Raw genomic sequence first — 18,277 nt, forward strand, 5'->3', positions numbered from 1 at the left:
TTATTACTTGAGAGTGCTACTTGATTTGGCAATATAATGGTGACTTTAAATAAAAACGTCATATTAATGTTTTGATTCCAGTTTTCGCTGATAACACCAGACAACGCAGATTCCCAGATCTAGGGAAAAAGAGACTCCCAAATGTGGCCATTGCTCTCTTTTGCTATACTCTGATGGATTCCTATTGCCAAATCCATTTACTCTTTGACTCTGATCTACTCAATAGTTCTTTACTATGCACCTATTGTGCACGTGGTGAATATCAGCTATAATGCTTCTCTTCTCAGATGAAGGGGATGCACAGAGGAGATGAAGTGATTTCTAGGAATAAACTGAGCATCTGGGGATCTTCACACTGGCTGCCCTTGGAATCCCCCAACCCCGTAACCTCCACATGGGCAGAGTTAAGTTGTTTCTGGGAGGATGCGCTATTCTTATCCCTGGAGAAGAAGAGGCCTTCCCTCCTTAAACTGCAAAGAGCTATGTGTATATACATAGAAAAGCCAAAACACAGACCTCGAAACCAGAAAATTAAGTCATTTTTTAAGAAATATACCTATTTATAGGGGCACCTGGGTGGTCAAGTGGTTAAGCGTCCAACTCTCAATTTTGGCTCTGGTCATGATCTCACAGTTCTTGAGATCAAGCCCTGCAGTGGGCTCTGCGCTATCAGCAGATTGGGATTCTTTCTCCTTTCTTTCTGCCCCTCTCTGGCTTGCATTCTCAATCTCCCCCTCTCTCTCTCTCTCTCTCTGTCTCTCACAACAAATAAAAACATTAAAAAAAAAAAAGAGAAATATCTATTTATAGATTTTACAGAACAGCTACAGAGGCTTGATATTTTTCATACAAAACACTATGGTTAGCAATCATTTGGGGAAGAACGTTAATCTAAATATGTCTGCCTTGAGGGGTGCCTGGGTGGCTCAGTCGGTTGCATGTCGACTTTGGCTCAGGTCACGATTTCACAGTTCATGGGTTTGAGCCCTGCGTCGGGCTCTGTGCTGACAGTTCGGAGCCTGGAGCCTGCTTCAGATTCTGTGTCTCCCTCTCTCTCTGCCCCTCCCCTGCTCACACTCTGTCTCTCTCAAAAATAAATATAAACATTAAAAAAAAATGTTTTTAAAGGTAAATGTCTGCCTGGAGTTAGCCCAGAATTAAAGGAAATGCATTTTGGATTGGATAGCAGTTTGGCCACATTACTCAATGTGTAAAATTCCCATAACATCAGGCACATTTGTCTCTGAATACACACAAAAAAATGTCAGAACCAAATGGATGGGACTTAGTGATTATCTATTGAGTTTGACTTTTCACTTCTTCCTTCCTCCTCAGTAAAGCAAATAATTGAAAATGGTTAGACTGATAATTTAAGAGTGATTCATAATACTTTTGGGGATAAATATAAGCAACTTTCTGTCTTGATAACAGATTTTAAAATCTACGTATCTAAATAATCAGGATATATAAGATTTTGTGTAAGGAGAATTCCATTTTTGGAACTTTTCTCAGAGGAGCCTGTAGGTTATGCTATTGGACATAGCACTGTGTGTGTTCCTGACCCCAGAACCTCCCTTTTCCCTCCACAGCCCGGTAGAGGGATTGCTAAGGAGGTCACATATTGACCAGTGTTTTATCTCATATTAAAGTAAAGCCTGATTAATACTTGTAATTTATCACTCACTTAATCTTGACCCTACAAGGGAAAGTAGAGGGCAAAGTTGTTCATTTGTATTAGGTTTCTGATTCATCTGGGTTGGGCACTGTAGAGACTATGATAAAAGCAAGATCTTTCCTTACCTAAGTTCTTCAAGAGACACAGAGGGAGGATAATGCCAAAGGTAACTACCACCACCAAAACACGGCCATCCACATACCAGGCTCTGAAAAAGGCATTTAAGTGGTTGGGTCATATTTTCTTAGGAAGTATTATTTTTTCTCAAATGTAACATTTCACAATTTTACTAATTTTTTTGCCATCGTTATTTTCTATTATTGCTATTATTATTTTGCTATTTTTTGCTATTATTAATTTTTACCATGAATTTCTATCATTATTCAGGTTTACCCAAGCACTATAACCCAACCAACCACTCCTGTTTACTACAGTCTCTCCCAAGTGATGGAAGAAAGGGATTATTTCCCCTTCCCCCATCCGCTAACTGTGGCATTCCTTTGAATTAGTTACCTGGTTTCAAAGCTGAATGCATACACTGCATTCAGTCAGATTACAACATGTCTGATCAGTTATTTAAGGAGAAGTTCCTTTTTGTTGTGTTTGGCTAATACCCTTGAAAAACAAGTCACCACAGGTAGGCATTGCTTTCTCCCTAATCTCTTGTACTTGACCTTGAGCCCTGGTGCTACACCACTAGGAACTCTGGCTTCTAGGATTCTCCCTTGAAAGAAAACAGAGAAACTAAGACTAACAAGAGCAGTCAAAGAGGAAGTCAAAACAAGGGATATGTCAGGTGCAGCTGTAGCGTCTTCCAGTTGGCTCACGTAAATTTCGCTCTCCAAGACAGAGACTAGGGTCTTCATGTTGTTGCATGTTCCACTTCTGTGTTAAATATACTTCTGTGTTAAAAATACTCCCTATCTGTTCTATTTTCTAGAAACCAGACATAGATTTTAGGCGCTTGGGGAGATGTAGCATCTATTGTTTGCACCATGACAGATAAATCTACCTTTTAAATGTTCATATTCAAATAGCTTTCCCTGCTTCTTTCATTTACATAACCCCAGGGAAATTTGTTGGAGCTAGGAAGAAAGAGAAAAACAACCTAGGGAAAGCTAGGGTTTCTGCGGTTTTCAGAAAACACAAACTTTGGTCAGTCCACATTTAAGTTAAAAATATTTTAGTTATCTCACAAAGGAAAAAAAATGGTCCATAACTTACGAAAATGCCTCTTCCTTTCCCATCAGAAACTTTATGGCAGAGGGTAGTTCATTTTTTACGATGAAGAGGTAGCTCAGCATTGCTAGAGGAAGATGAGAACATTGTTAGAAAGGAGATACTAAGGCTCACGTTGCAGGCTGCATAAAAGGCTAACAGCCTGTTCTTACACTGACCTTCAATAGGACACAAAGACAGTTTTAGATACTCAGTATACTTGGTTTTGAGTAAGGGCTCTCTCTGCTTCACTTTCCTTGTGCCATTTAAGCAATGAGAAGGACACTGCTTCCATTTTGTTAAAATTCATGTGGCCACCCAACCACCAGAATTAGAAAAGATAATAATATTCACATACTTCAAAGTTATGTATAGAAAAGCGAGTTCTTTTTACCTCCAGTGTTCTGTAGAGAGGTGGCTCCGAAGATTACGAGCTTCCCTGTGGTGCCAAAGACCTGTTCTCCCAGCTTCTCATAAACCATGCAGCCTATTTAAAAATCATAGTTGAGGACACAAGAAATGACAGCGTTCTAAAAGCTAAAGAAAGCCAAGATTTCATCGTTCTATTGACTATTCCCCAAGTTATTCTGTGTCTTTCTCAAAATTACACAAATGGCCTTTATGGCTTTGCAAGGGTTAAGGTGTTGCAACCTCTTGACATTTTAAAATGTCAGACATGACCACTATTTCTCCCTTTTCAGGTTGGCTACAAAAGCATTCCAATTAAATTGTTAGGTCGTAAGGCTTATTTTTGACTATCTCAAAGAGTCTTCCTACTTTACTGGGGGGAAATTCCTACTCTGACCTCATTCTCAGGTTTGGTGCATATCATTAAAATAAAGATTTGATTTAAAAATAAAAATCCTGATGACTGAGATGAAAGTTTCCTTTTGAATTAATTACATGAACTGATTAGGCTAACAAGGAATTATCTTAATAATATTCCATGAATGCCTCATGTGTCCTAAATAGAGTAACAAACTTAGAAACATAATAGTCAACATCAGAATTTTGATCATTTGTAAAATTTACCTCAAAGATATGCCACTCACAAAAGAGACCAATAGATAAATCTGTCAAAAGAATAATTTGACTACAGCAAAATCCTAAAGTGTTCAACTGGCTCATCTCAGTAAATACTAAACTGTTAAACCATTCATTAAAAAAACATGTTTACATTTCTTTATGACGGTTCAGCTCATGTTTTCAAAATGTTTACAGAAAGCAATATGGGTCAGACTATAATTAAACCTTTGTTTAATCCTTCATAAGACTGGTGTTTAAACTAGACAATGGTAGATCCTCCATCTATTACAAAATGTCCCAGTTAAATGGAGCCGTCTATGTACAATAATAGCTGGCCAATGTGGTTTTAGCCAATGTAAAAGTCAGAGTATTACAAACAGAATCCATTCGTCCCAGGAATAGAAAATAAACACTTCAGGTAGGACACTGCCCAGGACTTGGAGCCTTTCCACAGTACCCTCACTCCCACGTTGCCTTGGGAGTAACATTTTCTCCTTGGAATATACACAAAAAAGAATGAAAGCTCTGTTTACTTTTAAAATCGTGAAGGTTATAATATCAAAACATGGGATCCTTGTTCTGAATTTATAAAGAACTAAGGAAAAACTGAAGCCTTTCACATGGAGTCATCTTAAACTAGAAAAACAGGTATAATTGAGGGTTCACTTTAAATGGCAACGCTATTTTCTCAATGTTCATGACAATTTAATTTCTATGGTGCTGTATCTATTTCTCTGGGTAAATACCACTAGAGGTTTTCGAGTGACTGTAGGCCAACGTGCTCTTCAATAATCGGTGGCTGAACTGGGAGGGCATCATTTGTTCACAGTACCCTGGCTTTCACAAAATAGACGTATTATCAGCTTACCTGTTTCCTTTGAACAGATCAAAAGAAGGTTTATTGAATATATAGACAGCAGTGTCACAGAAGTCAAAAGTATCCTAAAGCAAAGAAAATAAGTCTTGTAATAACTATAAAAGAACATACCCTGACCTTACATTTTTTAGAAGGGCAAAGGCTTGTTTATATTGTTAACACTATTCGTTAGTAGCACCCAAATTTTGGGAACTGTTAGTCATGCCCTCTTTAAAATCCTGAATAAAAATGTTCTACCCAATAAAGAACTGCTATTTAGAATCAGAGTAGCCCTAACAGTGCAAATCCCCTACATAATTCAAAGTCTAAATAGCTCTCTGAGGTCATTTCAGTTGAGATGACTTTCAAACAATATTATGAAAGATAGCTTTTATGGTCTATGATGCACTTTCCCTTACATCCGAGTGAGAAAGTGTGAGAAAGGGGTGAGGGGATAGAGTGAGGGTGGGGGCTGAGGAAAAGGCTTTTGTGACTCTTAGGTCAATGACTATGTGACTTTAGGCAACTTGCTCAATTTCTCCCATCCCTAGATTCCTTACCTATAGCATAGACACAGGCTCAATGATGTCTAAGGTACTTTTCATCTAATTACTCTAATGACTCTGTGGCTACTTTTGAATCTATACACTGGACCACAAAGATAATCCACTTTTTTTTGCACCTGGTACCTTACTCTTAAAGAAAAAGCACTTCTTTTAACTGATGGGAAAACTTTGATAAGAAAAATAAAAAGACTTTTTTGAATGACGACCTCATGTTTTTGTTTTAGTACATCTGGCTCATTATCAAACCCTCCTCAAGAAAAAGCACAGTTAAAATGATGCAGGAGATTACACAGATTATTTCTGAATCATTTGGTTCATATTTAGTAATTGAAAATAAAGCCTATTTACTAAAAAGAAAAAAATTCTAGTCCCCGTAGTGAAACCACTCACTTTCCTGAGGTAGGGAAATATAACCTTAGAACAATACGTTACTGCAGTTGATTCAACGTTTGAGTAATTAAGGCAATGATTTTTATAGCAAGTGCCATTGAGAGGTACTTGGCACATCATGTGTGGGCTCTCTCTTCCCAACCCTTCCCCCACCTTGCACACCCTCTGAACCACTGCCCTTGGGCCCAGCTCAGATGTCACCTCCTTGGGTGCCTTCCCTTGCCCCAGGCAGAAAGACAGCTCTGTGGCTCTCTCTTGTCTTATATCTCTCATGGCAGTTTGCTTCTCTTGTGTGCAGTGTGGCCATCAGGAGATAAGTGGGGACTACAGAATGGTTAACTGCAAAGTAGATGGAATGCCAGAGACTGGCCACAAAACATAAAAGAGGGACAGAGCTCAGTAGAGGTAAAACAAAACACTGGGAGAAATAATAGAAAAACCTAACACTTTGGATGAAGACCAAACTGACCAGCTAATAAAAAGGGGAATTTAGGTTAAGATAGGATTGTAAGAAAGTGCATTCAGACACAGATTGACCTAGCTAAGATCCTTGAGTAGGAGGGTGATTAAGAGGGTAAGTCCCTTATTATCTATTCTGGCTGAGGGACTCGAGAAATAGATAGTTTCTCAAGAAACTGAGAGCAAGCATTTATTAACCAATCCAGTAGTTTTGAGATATGGTAATGGAACATGATTTTATATGCTCTGCCAGATAGGAAGATATAGGACACAATTGTGGTATGACTTTTCTTTCATCTTGAAGAGATGAACAATATTTATTTTAAAGAAGCAAGCTATGAAGTTCACTCAGAGCTCACTCATATTTTTTGGGACACTGAACACACACTGGCAACTCCTACATGAACATGCAACAAGCCACAGAGAAATTCTGTGTGACACAGAATAGCATGGACTTCCAGTTGGGGACAGGATAGATGTCATTTTAGGAAGCGCCATGGAGTGACCGACATGTCCCCCATTGAGTCTGTTCTCCCGCAACTGACCTGGGGAGGAGAGGGGATATTGCCACTGAGCCCCAGGCTAATGAGTAAAGAGCACGGCCTTGCAGGGACTATGTACCTAGCAGGAGAGAGACTTACCAACGTCTACATAATGATTAACCAAAGGCCCTAAGCCTAGAAGAACTGGGTATTTATTAGCAAAAGAAACATTATCAGGAAACATCGGTTACTCAGCTAAGTAGCTCATGGGACCACATGGTTCTCACACATGGTTGCCTCTTAACATGTTCTACTTGGTTGAATTTCTTTGTAGGTGATGCTCAGCTGGCCTGTGACCCTTGGCAAGAAGAAAAGGATTTCTTCATAAACTCCTATCACCTCTTTTTCTTTTGCAAGTGGGAGAAAAGTGTTGGTCAGGGAAAATATTAGCAGGGAGTTCACCTATTTTTTTCCCCACACTGAACAGCAGCACAGCGAGGTCCTCCCACGGTGAAGGAAACGACCCTCCCACTCCCATGTTTAAGAGACATAGCATTGCACCCCCACAAAAGGACCTGTAGTAGGAGCCTGACAACCTCTGCCTTTAACCACCCAGTCTCTAAGACTATCTTCTCCATTCCTCCCAAAATATAAATCTTCCCTTCGAAAACTGAAAACTAACATAAAACAAAGCCCTTTTTCTATCAGGTCATAAGAGACAAATTCTGTATGTAAAATGTTAAGACTGCTTTAGGCTGTAAGAGAATCTGGTGGTATTCACGGAATTAAAATTTAGAGAAGGACACCTTCTTGTCTAGATTCTTAGAAACACTAAGTTGTATAATTGGCTATCATAGATCCTAGAATAGTGTAAGGGGATCCAGAGATGTCAAAGACACAAAACATAACATCAACAAGAGTAGGAAGAATGAGTTGGGAGAGAATGTAATGACTTATTTGAACATTTCTCCTGTCTTGAGCATTGTGATTGTGCCTCTGTTTGTCCAGTTAGATATTTGTATACAGTTGTGGTTTGTTGGAAGAGAAATATAAGCTGGAATTCGTGTTCTGAGAGGAACATGTGATGCATTGTTTTTGTCTCATGTGGATATCTAGACACACTTCTCATATTGACCAAAAGTTTTAAACATGGTTACGGCAAAAGCTGCATGCTGAAAAAGGTGTTCCGGTGGGAACTAAACCTCAGCAATAGGAACTGAGCTGTCAGTGTTGGTATTTCAGACTTATGTTTAGCCTTGAAGAGAAGGGGATTCAGAACATGTGTCTGTCTGGACATGGGCACTGGGGAAGCAGTGGCAGGAGAGTTCTCTTGTTAAGAATGTGGTCAGGAACTTCTGAGAACCCTTGTGTCATTAACACTTTGAAGATATGTATGGTGTGGGGACATCCTCGGAGAGTTTGTGTCCCCTGAGAAGAAAGAGGCCTGTTAGGAAACAATTCTAGACTCCTGGATCAGGGAGACAGCTTAGAGGCCACCCTGTCCAGCTTTGCACCCAGCACAGGAAACATCTATGCTCCATCCAACACACAGACATCCAGATCTAGAGAGTTATCTTACAGGGGACACATATGCAACCCATCGTGTTTCTGGAAAGTGCCATGCACGGGAACTGAGGCTGAGCTGAAACTACCGCTGCTATTTCTACCCTTGGGTCCTCATTTCATCCTGTAAACCTACTTGAATCTACTTGAAACCCTCTCCCACTAAACGGTCCATCTGATGGGCACTCACTTTAAGACTGTACCGTTTGACCCAAACCTCTCCAGTTCTTCCAGCTTTTGTCCTGTGATGGAGTGCTCGGGCTCTACATCTCAGTCATGGTCCAGTTCCTCCACTGTACTTTTTAATGGCTGTATGCCAAGAAAAGCACAATGCTGTCACCTCAGTTTCGGGCCCAACAGTACAAAGCATGTTAAGAGTATTAACTTGAGTTGGACATCATGCTTTCTTTAAGGCAACCTATTTCAGTGTTTGTTTTTATGGTGGCCATGCCACATTCTTCATTCTTGAGCTTCTGCTGTAAACTGCTATTAGGCTACTCTTCCTGGTTCTATCCTATGTACTTTTTTTGAAAGCTAAGTGCAGGACTCTGCACTTATTTCCACTACATTTTAGCTTTCCAGTCTTGTGACATCTTTTAGAATCGTTGATCCTTTCTCCTTATGTGCCAACTACCTCATCAAGCTTCATATCTTGAATTTGCCTTCATCCAAGTCACTGGTACCAACTTTGAATAGAACAAGACCATCTAGAAAAGGGCCCACCATCCAGTCAACTGCTCAAGCCAGAAACCTGGGAGTCACCCTTGATCTTTTATCTACTCTCTTATCCCTCATATCTAATTCACCGGCAAATGTCCTATCACTTCTACCTCCAAAACACATCCTAAATCCATATGCTTTTTCCCCCCAATCTCCATGGCCACTACTCCAATCCAAGTCACTATCACCCATAATTTCTGGGCAATTACAGTAGTCTCTATCTGTCTCCTGTTTCTTGCCCCCAATGATCCATCCTCTACCCAAGCACCCAAGTAATCTTTTTATTTCTTTGCTTTATTATGTTCCTCCATTACTGGACAGGCCATGACAGTTTAATTTGGAGTCATGGCCTATCCTCTTTGCCTGTTTACATACAATACCAAACGAAGCACACTCTTAGCTAAGAAGAATAAGTGCATTTACAAAATATTAGAATCTCATTTGTAAGTCATGTGAGATTATGCCAAATGTCCTGCTAAAATCAAGATACACTTTGCCTAAGACAGTCCTGTGACCTACTAGTTCACTGTTGTCTCAAAAGATGAAGCTAGTTTAACACAACTATTTAGGAAAACACTACTGGCCTCTGTGGAGCAATATTTTCTGCGGTATTTGCACATAAACAAGCTATTTAATAAATTGCCCTAGAATATTACTTGGGATCTACTTTTTACCACTTCTGAAAGCTGGGATGAAACTTGCCTGTCTCTAGTTCTCTGGCGATACTACTGTTCTCCATGGTCCACGATATATTTACTGTATTTGGTGCAAGAAAATTTTGACTCCTACCTTAAACAGTAACATCTAAACATCTATTTCAAAAACATTTATTGTTTTGAATCACATTGATAAGACAGTAATTCTTTGTTCTTCCATAACTTACCCAAAGATTACATGGGTGACCTTATAATAATTTCATTTCTTAAAGCACTGTATGCTTAGAAAATGGAAAACCATGAGAATAAACGGAACCAAAACATTCAAGGCAATTGAAATGTTCTATCCCATGACTGTGGTGGTGATTTCACAACTGGATTTGGGCAAACTTATCAAATCCTATCCTTTAAATTGGAAAATTTTGTTGTATATAAACTATACCTAAAACAAAACAAAACAAAGGACCAACGCCACATCACTTTATGGATGATGAGATTATCTTTTAAAAGCCTAGCTGAATAACAAGAAATCATATGACACACTCCCCACCCAGCACCAGAGCCCTGGAAAGAGGTGGAGATGAGGCAGCAGTCACTGCTGCGGATCCAGAAATAGCATTGATGGGGGTGTGCAGAAGGGGGTGTTCGGGGCTGCCGTGCAGGTGAGCGCTTTCAACTCCTCCAGGACCCACCCACTCCTCTTAAAACATAAGGGAACCCTTCCCAACTACTCTCCCCGCATTACTCTCCCTGTCCTCTTCCCTTGCCAAAGTTTAAGGCAGCTGTCCTCAGACTTTAATGCTCTATACAGATCTCCTTAGGATCTTGTTAAAATGAAGGTTCTAACTCAGTCGGTCTGGGGTGGGACCCGAGATTCTGCATTTCTCCCAAGCTACCAGGTATTGCGGATGCTGCTGGTCCAGCACGTATCTAAATCTGCAAGCTCTGGCCCTGTGGCATACACAATGCAGCGTTTCTGTTTCTCACAACCGCTGAACTGGTGCCGCATCGCCTTGCCACACTGTCTGGGTGAGGGGCCATGCCAGCACCACAACGTGATTAGCTGTAACACGGACCCCAAGGCTGTCCAGGTGAGACTGCAGTGAAGGGAACCATTTACAGCTGAATCATTATTGTTCCCGTGGGACACTGACTGGCTCTCAGTGTGAATGCAAGGTCTGGTCGACTTCCTCAGGGCATTAGGGCATCACTTACTTCACCAACGTGTATATTTTTAAATGATTTTCAACGCCAGACCTCTCCCCCCAACCCCACCCCCCAGCCAGGTCTCTTTCCTTCCAAAAGGGATCTGAGGCTCACCACACTTTTTAATTCTTCCTCTTCTAAACCAGGTTAAAAGTATAAAACTTTTGGGGCACCTGGGTGGCTCAGTTGGTTGAGCGTCCGACTCTTGATTTTGGCTCAGGTCATGATCTCACCTTTTGAGTTCGAGCCCCACATCGTGCTCTGTGCACTGACCATGTGGAGCCTGCTTGGGATTCTCTCTCTGCCCCTCCCCTGATCGCATTCTCTCTCTCTCTCTCAAAATTAATTAATTTTTTTAAAAAAGCTTAAAACTTTTACTGTCCTCATGGCTAGAACAGTCCATATAAAAACTCCCAGCACTGGAAGAAAAGTAGTCTTTAATATTAGTCTTGCTTTTACCTACCATCATCTCCCGCCAAATCCACAGCCCCTCTCTCCAAAACTCAGAGACATGTAAGCTGGTTGAGGCAGAATACTTACAAGAAAATTTAAAACTCCAATACAAGGGAATTGGACAAACTGTAGGAAACATATTGTTTTCTGGCCCGCCATCTTTCTCCAGTCCTTATCCTTATTACTGGTCTCTCCCTCACTCTCTTCTACCCCTTCCCCTGGTCCTACCTTTCCAAACTGCCTCCCCCTTCTTGTCTTCCCTCTCTCCACTTTTCCCTCATCTCTAATCTCCACTAACTCTCCCTACTCTTCCATCCCCTCCCTGCCAACTCCTCCGAAGGGAAGTATCAAAATGAGGTGAGTAAGGATTTAAAAACACAGAGAGCAGAGCGCTAGCTGGGGATGAGGGAAGGGTTGGGCAGCATGGAGAACCCAACTGAGGAGGAATTGAAAGTGTTACCCATCTGTGTGGTTAGATAGAGCTCAGTTTTGGGGGGTTTCCAGCTAGTGTGACAGAGAGCCAGTGGAGAAGGGAATTTTAGCGTGTGGGAAAGAGAGGGGTTTTCAAGTGAAGGGCTTGTGACAGCTACATGGGACAGGAAAAGCAGCACAGTCCAGAGGTTCTCCATGACAGTAGAAGACAGGCACAGTGGCAATATCCAAGGGAGGAGCCTGGAACTGGAGGGGGCTGTGGTCAGTAGTAGGATGTCTGGCGGGTAACTGCAGAGGTAGGGTGGTGCATGCCAGCAGAAGGAGACAAGAGGAAGGATTGTCTATTTAATGAGAGCCCAGATGGAAGGAGACATCCCTGAAAGTGAGGAGAGAAGAATGAGGTGTCTGAGTCCCTAATTCAGTGAAAATTTTAAATATTTTGGAAAATTCAAAATTATCTTTTGTATACAAACGCATTTCCTAGAACTTTAATAGGGACTCAATATAATTACTAAAACACTTCACTGATCATTACTAATAATAAATTTAGCATATTTCCACTATGCCAGGCCCACACTAAGCCCTTTTTTATTAAATATTTCACTTATGGGTAGTACTATTACTACTTTACAGATAAGGAAATCGAAGTTCAGAGAGGGTAAATATTTGTCTAAGGTCACACAGCTGGCATCAGAGCCCCAAACCCTCATAGTCTGATTCCAGAGTCCTTACCCACCATGCTATATTGTCTGCCAAAGTCAAATGTCCACAGAAGAATGAGAGTATAAAAGGCAAAACCTAAGCAAAGACAAAAAAACTTGGAATGAAATACGCCACAATGTTACCAGAGCCTGTTCTAACAGTGAGACTCCAGGTGATTTCTTTACAGTTAATTTATTTTATGTACTTTCAAAATGGTCTTTAATGATTATCTTACTTTTACAGTAATAGTATTAAAATGAAAAATATTTCAAATGGTAGTATTATTATTCGAAACTTTTTTTGCGGGGGAGGGAGAAGAGTTGCATTTGTTTAAACCCCCAAGGTCATTCATTAATATTGTCCCTATTTCATTTAAAGAGCTCACAAAATACTTTAAAGGAGCAGAGGGACGCCTGGGTGGCTCAGTCAGTTAAGCATCCAACTCTTGATTTTTTTCAGCTCAGGTCATGATCCCACAGTTCATGAGTTCGAGCCCTGCACTGGGCTAACAGAATGGAGCCTATTGGGATTCTCCCTGTCTCTCTCTCTTTGCCCCTTTCTTGCTCATGTGCTCTCTTTTGCTCTCTCTCTCTCAAATTAAATACATAAACATGAAAAAGGGAGGGAAGGAAGGAAGGAAGGAAGGAAGGAAGGAGAAAAGAAAAGAAAAGAAAAGAAAAGAAAAGAAAAGAAAAGAGAAAAGAAAAAGAAGCAAAAATGTAAATATTCAGTCCCAAAGTGCACTTTTTATCATTAGATCCTGATTGACTTTCAACATTCTAAGGAGCAGAGGACCAGCACACCAGGTCTGATAGCATGCAATTATTTGTAATATTTACACATTAAACTAGGGAATGAAAGGGATGGTTTTTAAAGGCTGAGCCAGGAACAGTCAGGGATAAATTCTTTGTACAATTCCTTCCATTTATTTCCTCGTAGATAAGTCTAAATTGGTGCAAAGTTGCTCTTAAACTAACCTCACTGCTGGTTAAGTATTTTGTTTTGTCTAAGGAAAGAAATATGTCTCACTGATGACCAAATCAAATAATATCTAGTATAATCCTAAAAAAAAAAAAAAAGAAGTATTGAAAAGAGGTATGCAGATAGAACTTGTCGGTTTAGTTAGTGCTTTAAGAGGTAAAAAATTTAGGAGGAGGTCTGACTTTAAATGAGGAAGCTGTACTGGTAAGAAAGAAAACTGTGCACCACCACCACTTCCTGTTTTTGCCTCCAGTCCTTAGAGGGGGTTGTGGGTTTTATGAGCTCTCCCTTTATAACTTGACATGTCCTCCTTCCTCTTCTTCCACTCCACAAGAATAACTAGCTTACTTTCCCCTCAAACCTAGATCCTTACTTTTGAAAGTGATGCCCCCTTTATCACATTCTTAAAATGTATCTCCTGAGTGACAGAAAAATGCCATATAACCATTAAATAAAGGTGTGTGCTGTTTTGGGTGGGTATTTTGGACTTCCACTCCAGCAGGAATGGTGGATCTGGGGCTTCATTCATACTTTCCTAATGTTTATTCATTTGAGAGAGAGAGAGAGAGAGAGAGAGAGAGAGAGAGAGAGGGAGGGAGAGGGAGGGGCAGTGAGAGGGAGACACAGAATCCCCAGCAGGCTCCAGGCTCTGAGCTGTCAGCACAGAGCCCGACATGGGGCTCAAACCTATGGACTGCAAGATCATGACCTGAGTCGAAGTCGGAGGCTTAACCTACTGAGCCACCCAGGCGCCCCTGTCTCTTTTTTTTTTAATGTTTATTTCCTTATTCTGTAACGTGGGAGTGAGCAGATGAGGGGCTGAGAGAGAGAAAGAGAGAGAATCCCAAACAAGCCCCACATTCAGGGCAGAGCCCTATGTGGGGCTCTATCCCACGACCATGAAGTCATGACTTGAGCGGATGTCAAGAGTCAGACCCTTAATAGACTGAGCCCCCCAGGTGCCCCCCCCTATTATTCTGTTTCCATGGTAACAATGCACATCTAAAGAGAGATGGAAGAGTTCAGAGGACTACACCAGGGGCTTGTTCCCCTCCCTCCCCAGCCCCACCACCAATCACACTGTCATCCTAACAAGTTCCTTAGCCTCATGAGTTCTTAAGTTTCTTTACCTATAAAACAGGAATGATAACTAGGGATTGTTCTAAAGATCCCATGACACATGTATACTTTATAACTATCTTCTTTTTTTTTCTAACTCTTAAAAAAAATAAAAGCTATTCTCAGTCAGCAAGCCACGCAAAAAAAAGAGGCTGCAGGTCAGAAGAGGTTTTGGTCAGTACGTTGTAGTTTGCCAACCCCTGGCTATAGACGTAGATCACTGATACGAGGTACCTGATGTGAGGTGAAGCTTGTGGCCATAGAACAAAGCAAAACTAACTGGCCCACACCAGGGCGGTTTTCCACTCTACTAAACCAACTACCACTCTGAGTAGTAAAAGTTCAAGCTAACTCGGAAATCCCAATTTCTGAACTATGCTGATCTGCAGTGCGGATACACATCTGGGCTACTGCAACCCAGGAAAGTGAACGAAAAGGCCGTGTGCATGATGGAGGTATTAACACTGGTAAGACCTTAGAGAGTACACTTAAGTTGCCTCTTGCAGGCTACGAAAAACACAGTGCTACAAAATAGAGGCCATGCTCTTCTCCTTGGGTCCTCGTCCTTGCCCGACAGCAGGTGCAACTCAGCGTCGACAGGACGGAGCCCACTCTCCGCACATGCTCTTGAGCCCGCGTGCTGCACACACACGCCCACCTCTCTGGGGCCCCGAGAACTGCCTTCTTGGAACCCCTTATCAGACACATCTTAGATGACTCACCAACTAAGCATAACTGCTCAACTTTTAAAAACAATGGGTGGGACTCCTCTCCTACGCTTGCCAACGCTCTCCGTTTAGAAAAGAGGCACTCGTTTTAAGCACAACATTAACCACTTTCCTATTTCCCTATTTCTGAAAAGCTTCTTAATCCAATGCATTTCAATAGAGTTCAATGGCACTGCCACTGTCCTTTCTACATGTATTTCAAATGTTGGCAAGCCTGAATGTGCCACTTCTCCCCTTCCAGCATTATTATTCCCAAACAAGAGGCTCTGATGCCAGTGATTTTCCCTGCCAGCTGAAGGGCAACGATTTTCTCTTCAGATCATTTCTAAGGAACGGTGACTATAACTCAAAGAATTTTAAAAACAAGTAACTGATTGACAAGAGGGTAGATGAATGTGACTATACAGATGGGCCTCCCAGGATCACTGGAAGAGCAGGGCTTCCCTATTGACTTCCTCTTTAATCGCATCATTTTTATATCACAAGATCCAGCGTCGTCTCTCGTCAAGAGGCAAAGAACTGCCGGCTTAAGAGTGCACAGGGGAAGACAACTTAACATTTACAAGGAAGAACCTGATAAGTAGCCACGCAGACCATCTTCATTACTGCTAAGAGCAAAGTGACCCTCTTGGCGAGTGTGATTCATACTTTTGGGAATCTACATAAAGTAACGAAGCAATGGCGGTTCTTGAACGTGCAGAGTACATATTTGTGAAGCTGTGCTGCAATCTCACCCGAACTCATAGAATTTGCTGGAAAAGATGCAGACTTCAGAGCTATGCTGAGGCAGTTATGTAAGCCTTATGCAAGCCTCCTGATATCAGGAGAAGCCCATTTTTGGTGACAGGATAATAATGATGAAATACCTGTAAGACATGAACAGGACTTAGGGCACTGTGCTGATGGGTCTCTGGTTCCTATTCCATTTCTGTCTTCCTTTATGTAGGCGAAGGCCCCTGGAAGTCTGATCTTGGGTTTACAGAGATCCTTATATTTTAGATTTACCCTTACTGGCATGGCTATTTACTGGTATGTTTGTAAACACTGTAATTATAGGTAATACAATGTTGCATCTTTTTGGTGGAAGGATAATGAAAAAAACGCTCCACAAAGGTAAATATTAAGAAATAGAGAGAATTCACCTACAATTGAGGCAAACACTCAACCACAAAGTGAAGGTAATTGCTGTAAACTAAAAATGACAATTACTGTCCTTTTTGCAAGTAGCAATTTAACAACAAATGCCCTTTTAGCAACGCAATACCAACCTCTTACAGTATTTAACAGCCTCAGAACTATTTAGAATTTTCACATGAAGGAGGCAATCCCAGGAAAGTAACCAAGTAACCACTTGGTGGTGAGTCCCGTGCTAACCTTGTTATTATCATTACATCTCCAAAGCCCATTCCAAATTTGAGGGTGAACTAAGGGTTTTGGTTGATATTTTCCCTCTGATAAGTCTGCAATAATTATGAGAGCCCTTGTTTTTCCCTAAAGCCTTGTTTTTTGTTTTGCAAAATCTAATTCTTATATATTCATTCATTCATTCATTCATTCATTCATTCATTCATTTCAATGAAACTTTATTGAGCATCATCTTATATGCAAGCAACTATTCTAGATCTTGTCGGGGCAGAGGGGATGTTTGAACAAGGAAGAATTAGACATTAGTCCTGCTCTTGTAGGGCTCAGAGTTCAATTGGGAAGGTAAAATATATGCCTAATTAATGGAAGTAATACTTGTAATTAGAAAGGTAGAGATTACACTGGAAACACAAGGGAGGGAGAGCTTCCCCTGCACGTAGGAGGATCAGGGAAACATTTTTGGAGATGGCATCCAACTGGGCTTTACAGGCCTATTGGCATTCAGCAGCAGAGACGGGCACGGGAATAGGGAGGTGAAAAAATCAAGGCAACGAGGACAGTGCAGGTGACCTTTACAGAAAAGAAGGGGATTAGTGTAGCTGAAAGGGAGGCAATCTAAAGGGAGATGGGATTGAAAATATAGTTTGGAATGGGTGGCACAGCACCAACGGCTTATTCTCGCTCTCGTGGTCTAAACATCAACACTGAAAATCTGTTTTTCCTCAAGTTTTCTGTGGGCAAGAGGGAAGAAAAAAAGCCTTATTGCATTGGTTTTAAGTTCTCTAAAACACAAGGTTTTTTTCCAACTAGATTCGTCCCCCAAAAGGTAGAAAAGAGAATACAAGGGCACCTGGGTGTCTTAGCTGGTTAAGAATCCAAATCTTGGTTTCAGCTCCAGTCATGATCTCATGGTTCATGAGTTCAAGCCCTGCATCAGGCTCTGTGCTGACAGCTTGGAGCCTGCTTGGGATTCTCTCCCTCTGTGCCCTTCCCCCACTAGCATTCTCTCTGTCTCTCACAGGATAAATAAACTTTACTTAAAAAAAAAAAGAGAGAGAAAGAAAATACAAAGAGTGTAAACTTTGCACTTCTGCTCCACCCTAGACCCCGTGTCACTCTCCAGAAGTATCCACTGTCCAGAGCTTGCTTGTGTGCCCTCCCGACTAGTCTGTAGGGTATATACGTATACAGTCTCCCTCTCTGCTCACTTCCACCCAGCATTCAGGCTTTTTCACATAATAATATTCCGGGGAAATTTTTCCACACCAGTACATATAAATCTAGTTTACTCTTTGACATAGTAGCCTAATATTTTATTTTATAGAACTACTATGATTATGTAAGCAATTCCCTAATAATGGACTTGGCATCATCTGACATTGCTAGCACTTGTGTTTTAATTCTCAGTAAGAAAATTTAAATCTTTGGAAGGAATTAAATTCAAGGGCTCATGAAGACAGTGGGGAATCTTAAATAGCCACATGAGACCAAGTCAGGTATAGATATGACAAATATGAAGCAGTTCAGAAGTTATATTGGTTTTATAATATACTTTAGGCATATATTTTACTGGCTGTGACCAGGAACTTGACCACTGCTGATCTACAATTTGGTGCATTTGATATTGCAGAACTATTTCCATTACAATGGTTCTTTTCGAAACAGTAAAATAATCCAGGA

At 41.0% G+C, this 18,277-nt stretch overlaps 1 protein-coding gene across 3 annotated transcripts in view; it reads right to left on the bottom strand.

Annotated features, from left to right (window-relative positions):
- Positions 1 to 18,277, bottom strand: part of SLC38A1 (solute carrier family 38 member 1) — a 67,278-nt gene that overhangs the window by 13,684 nt on the left and 35,317 nt on the right. For all 3 annotated transcript variants that reach the window (XM_060657865.3, XM_060657866.3, XM_060657864.3), the window contains exons 6-9: positions 4,788 to 4,861; positions 3,288 to 3,380; positions 2,900 to 2,981; positions 1,801 to 1,883 (exon numbers count right to left, since the gene is read on the bottom strand). In XM_060657865.3, the coding sequence (XP_060513848.1) occupies positions 1,801 to 1,883; positions 2,900 to 2,981; positions 3,288 to 3,380; positions 4,788 to 4,861 (332 nt within the window). The remainder of the gene's footprint in view (positions 1 to 1,800; positions 1,884 to 2,899; positions 2,982 to 3,287; positions 3,381 to 4,787; positions 4,862 to 18,277) is intronic.

The sequence above is a fragment of the Panthera onca genome, chromosome B4, assembly GCF_046562875.1.
Source record: "Panthera onca isolate mPanOnc1 chromosome B4, mPanOnc1 haplotype 2, whole genome shotgun sequence".
In the NCBI taxonomy this organism is placed as follows: Eukaryota; Metazoa; Chordata; class Mammalia; order Carnivora; family Felidae; genus Panthera; species Panthera onca.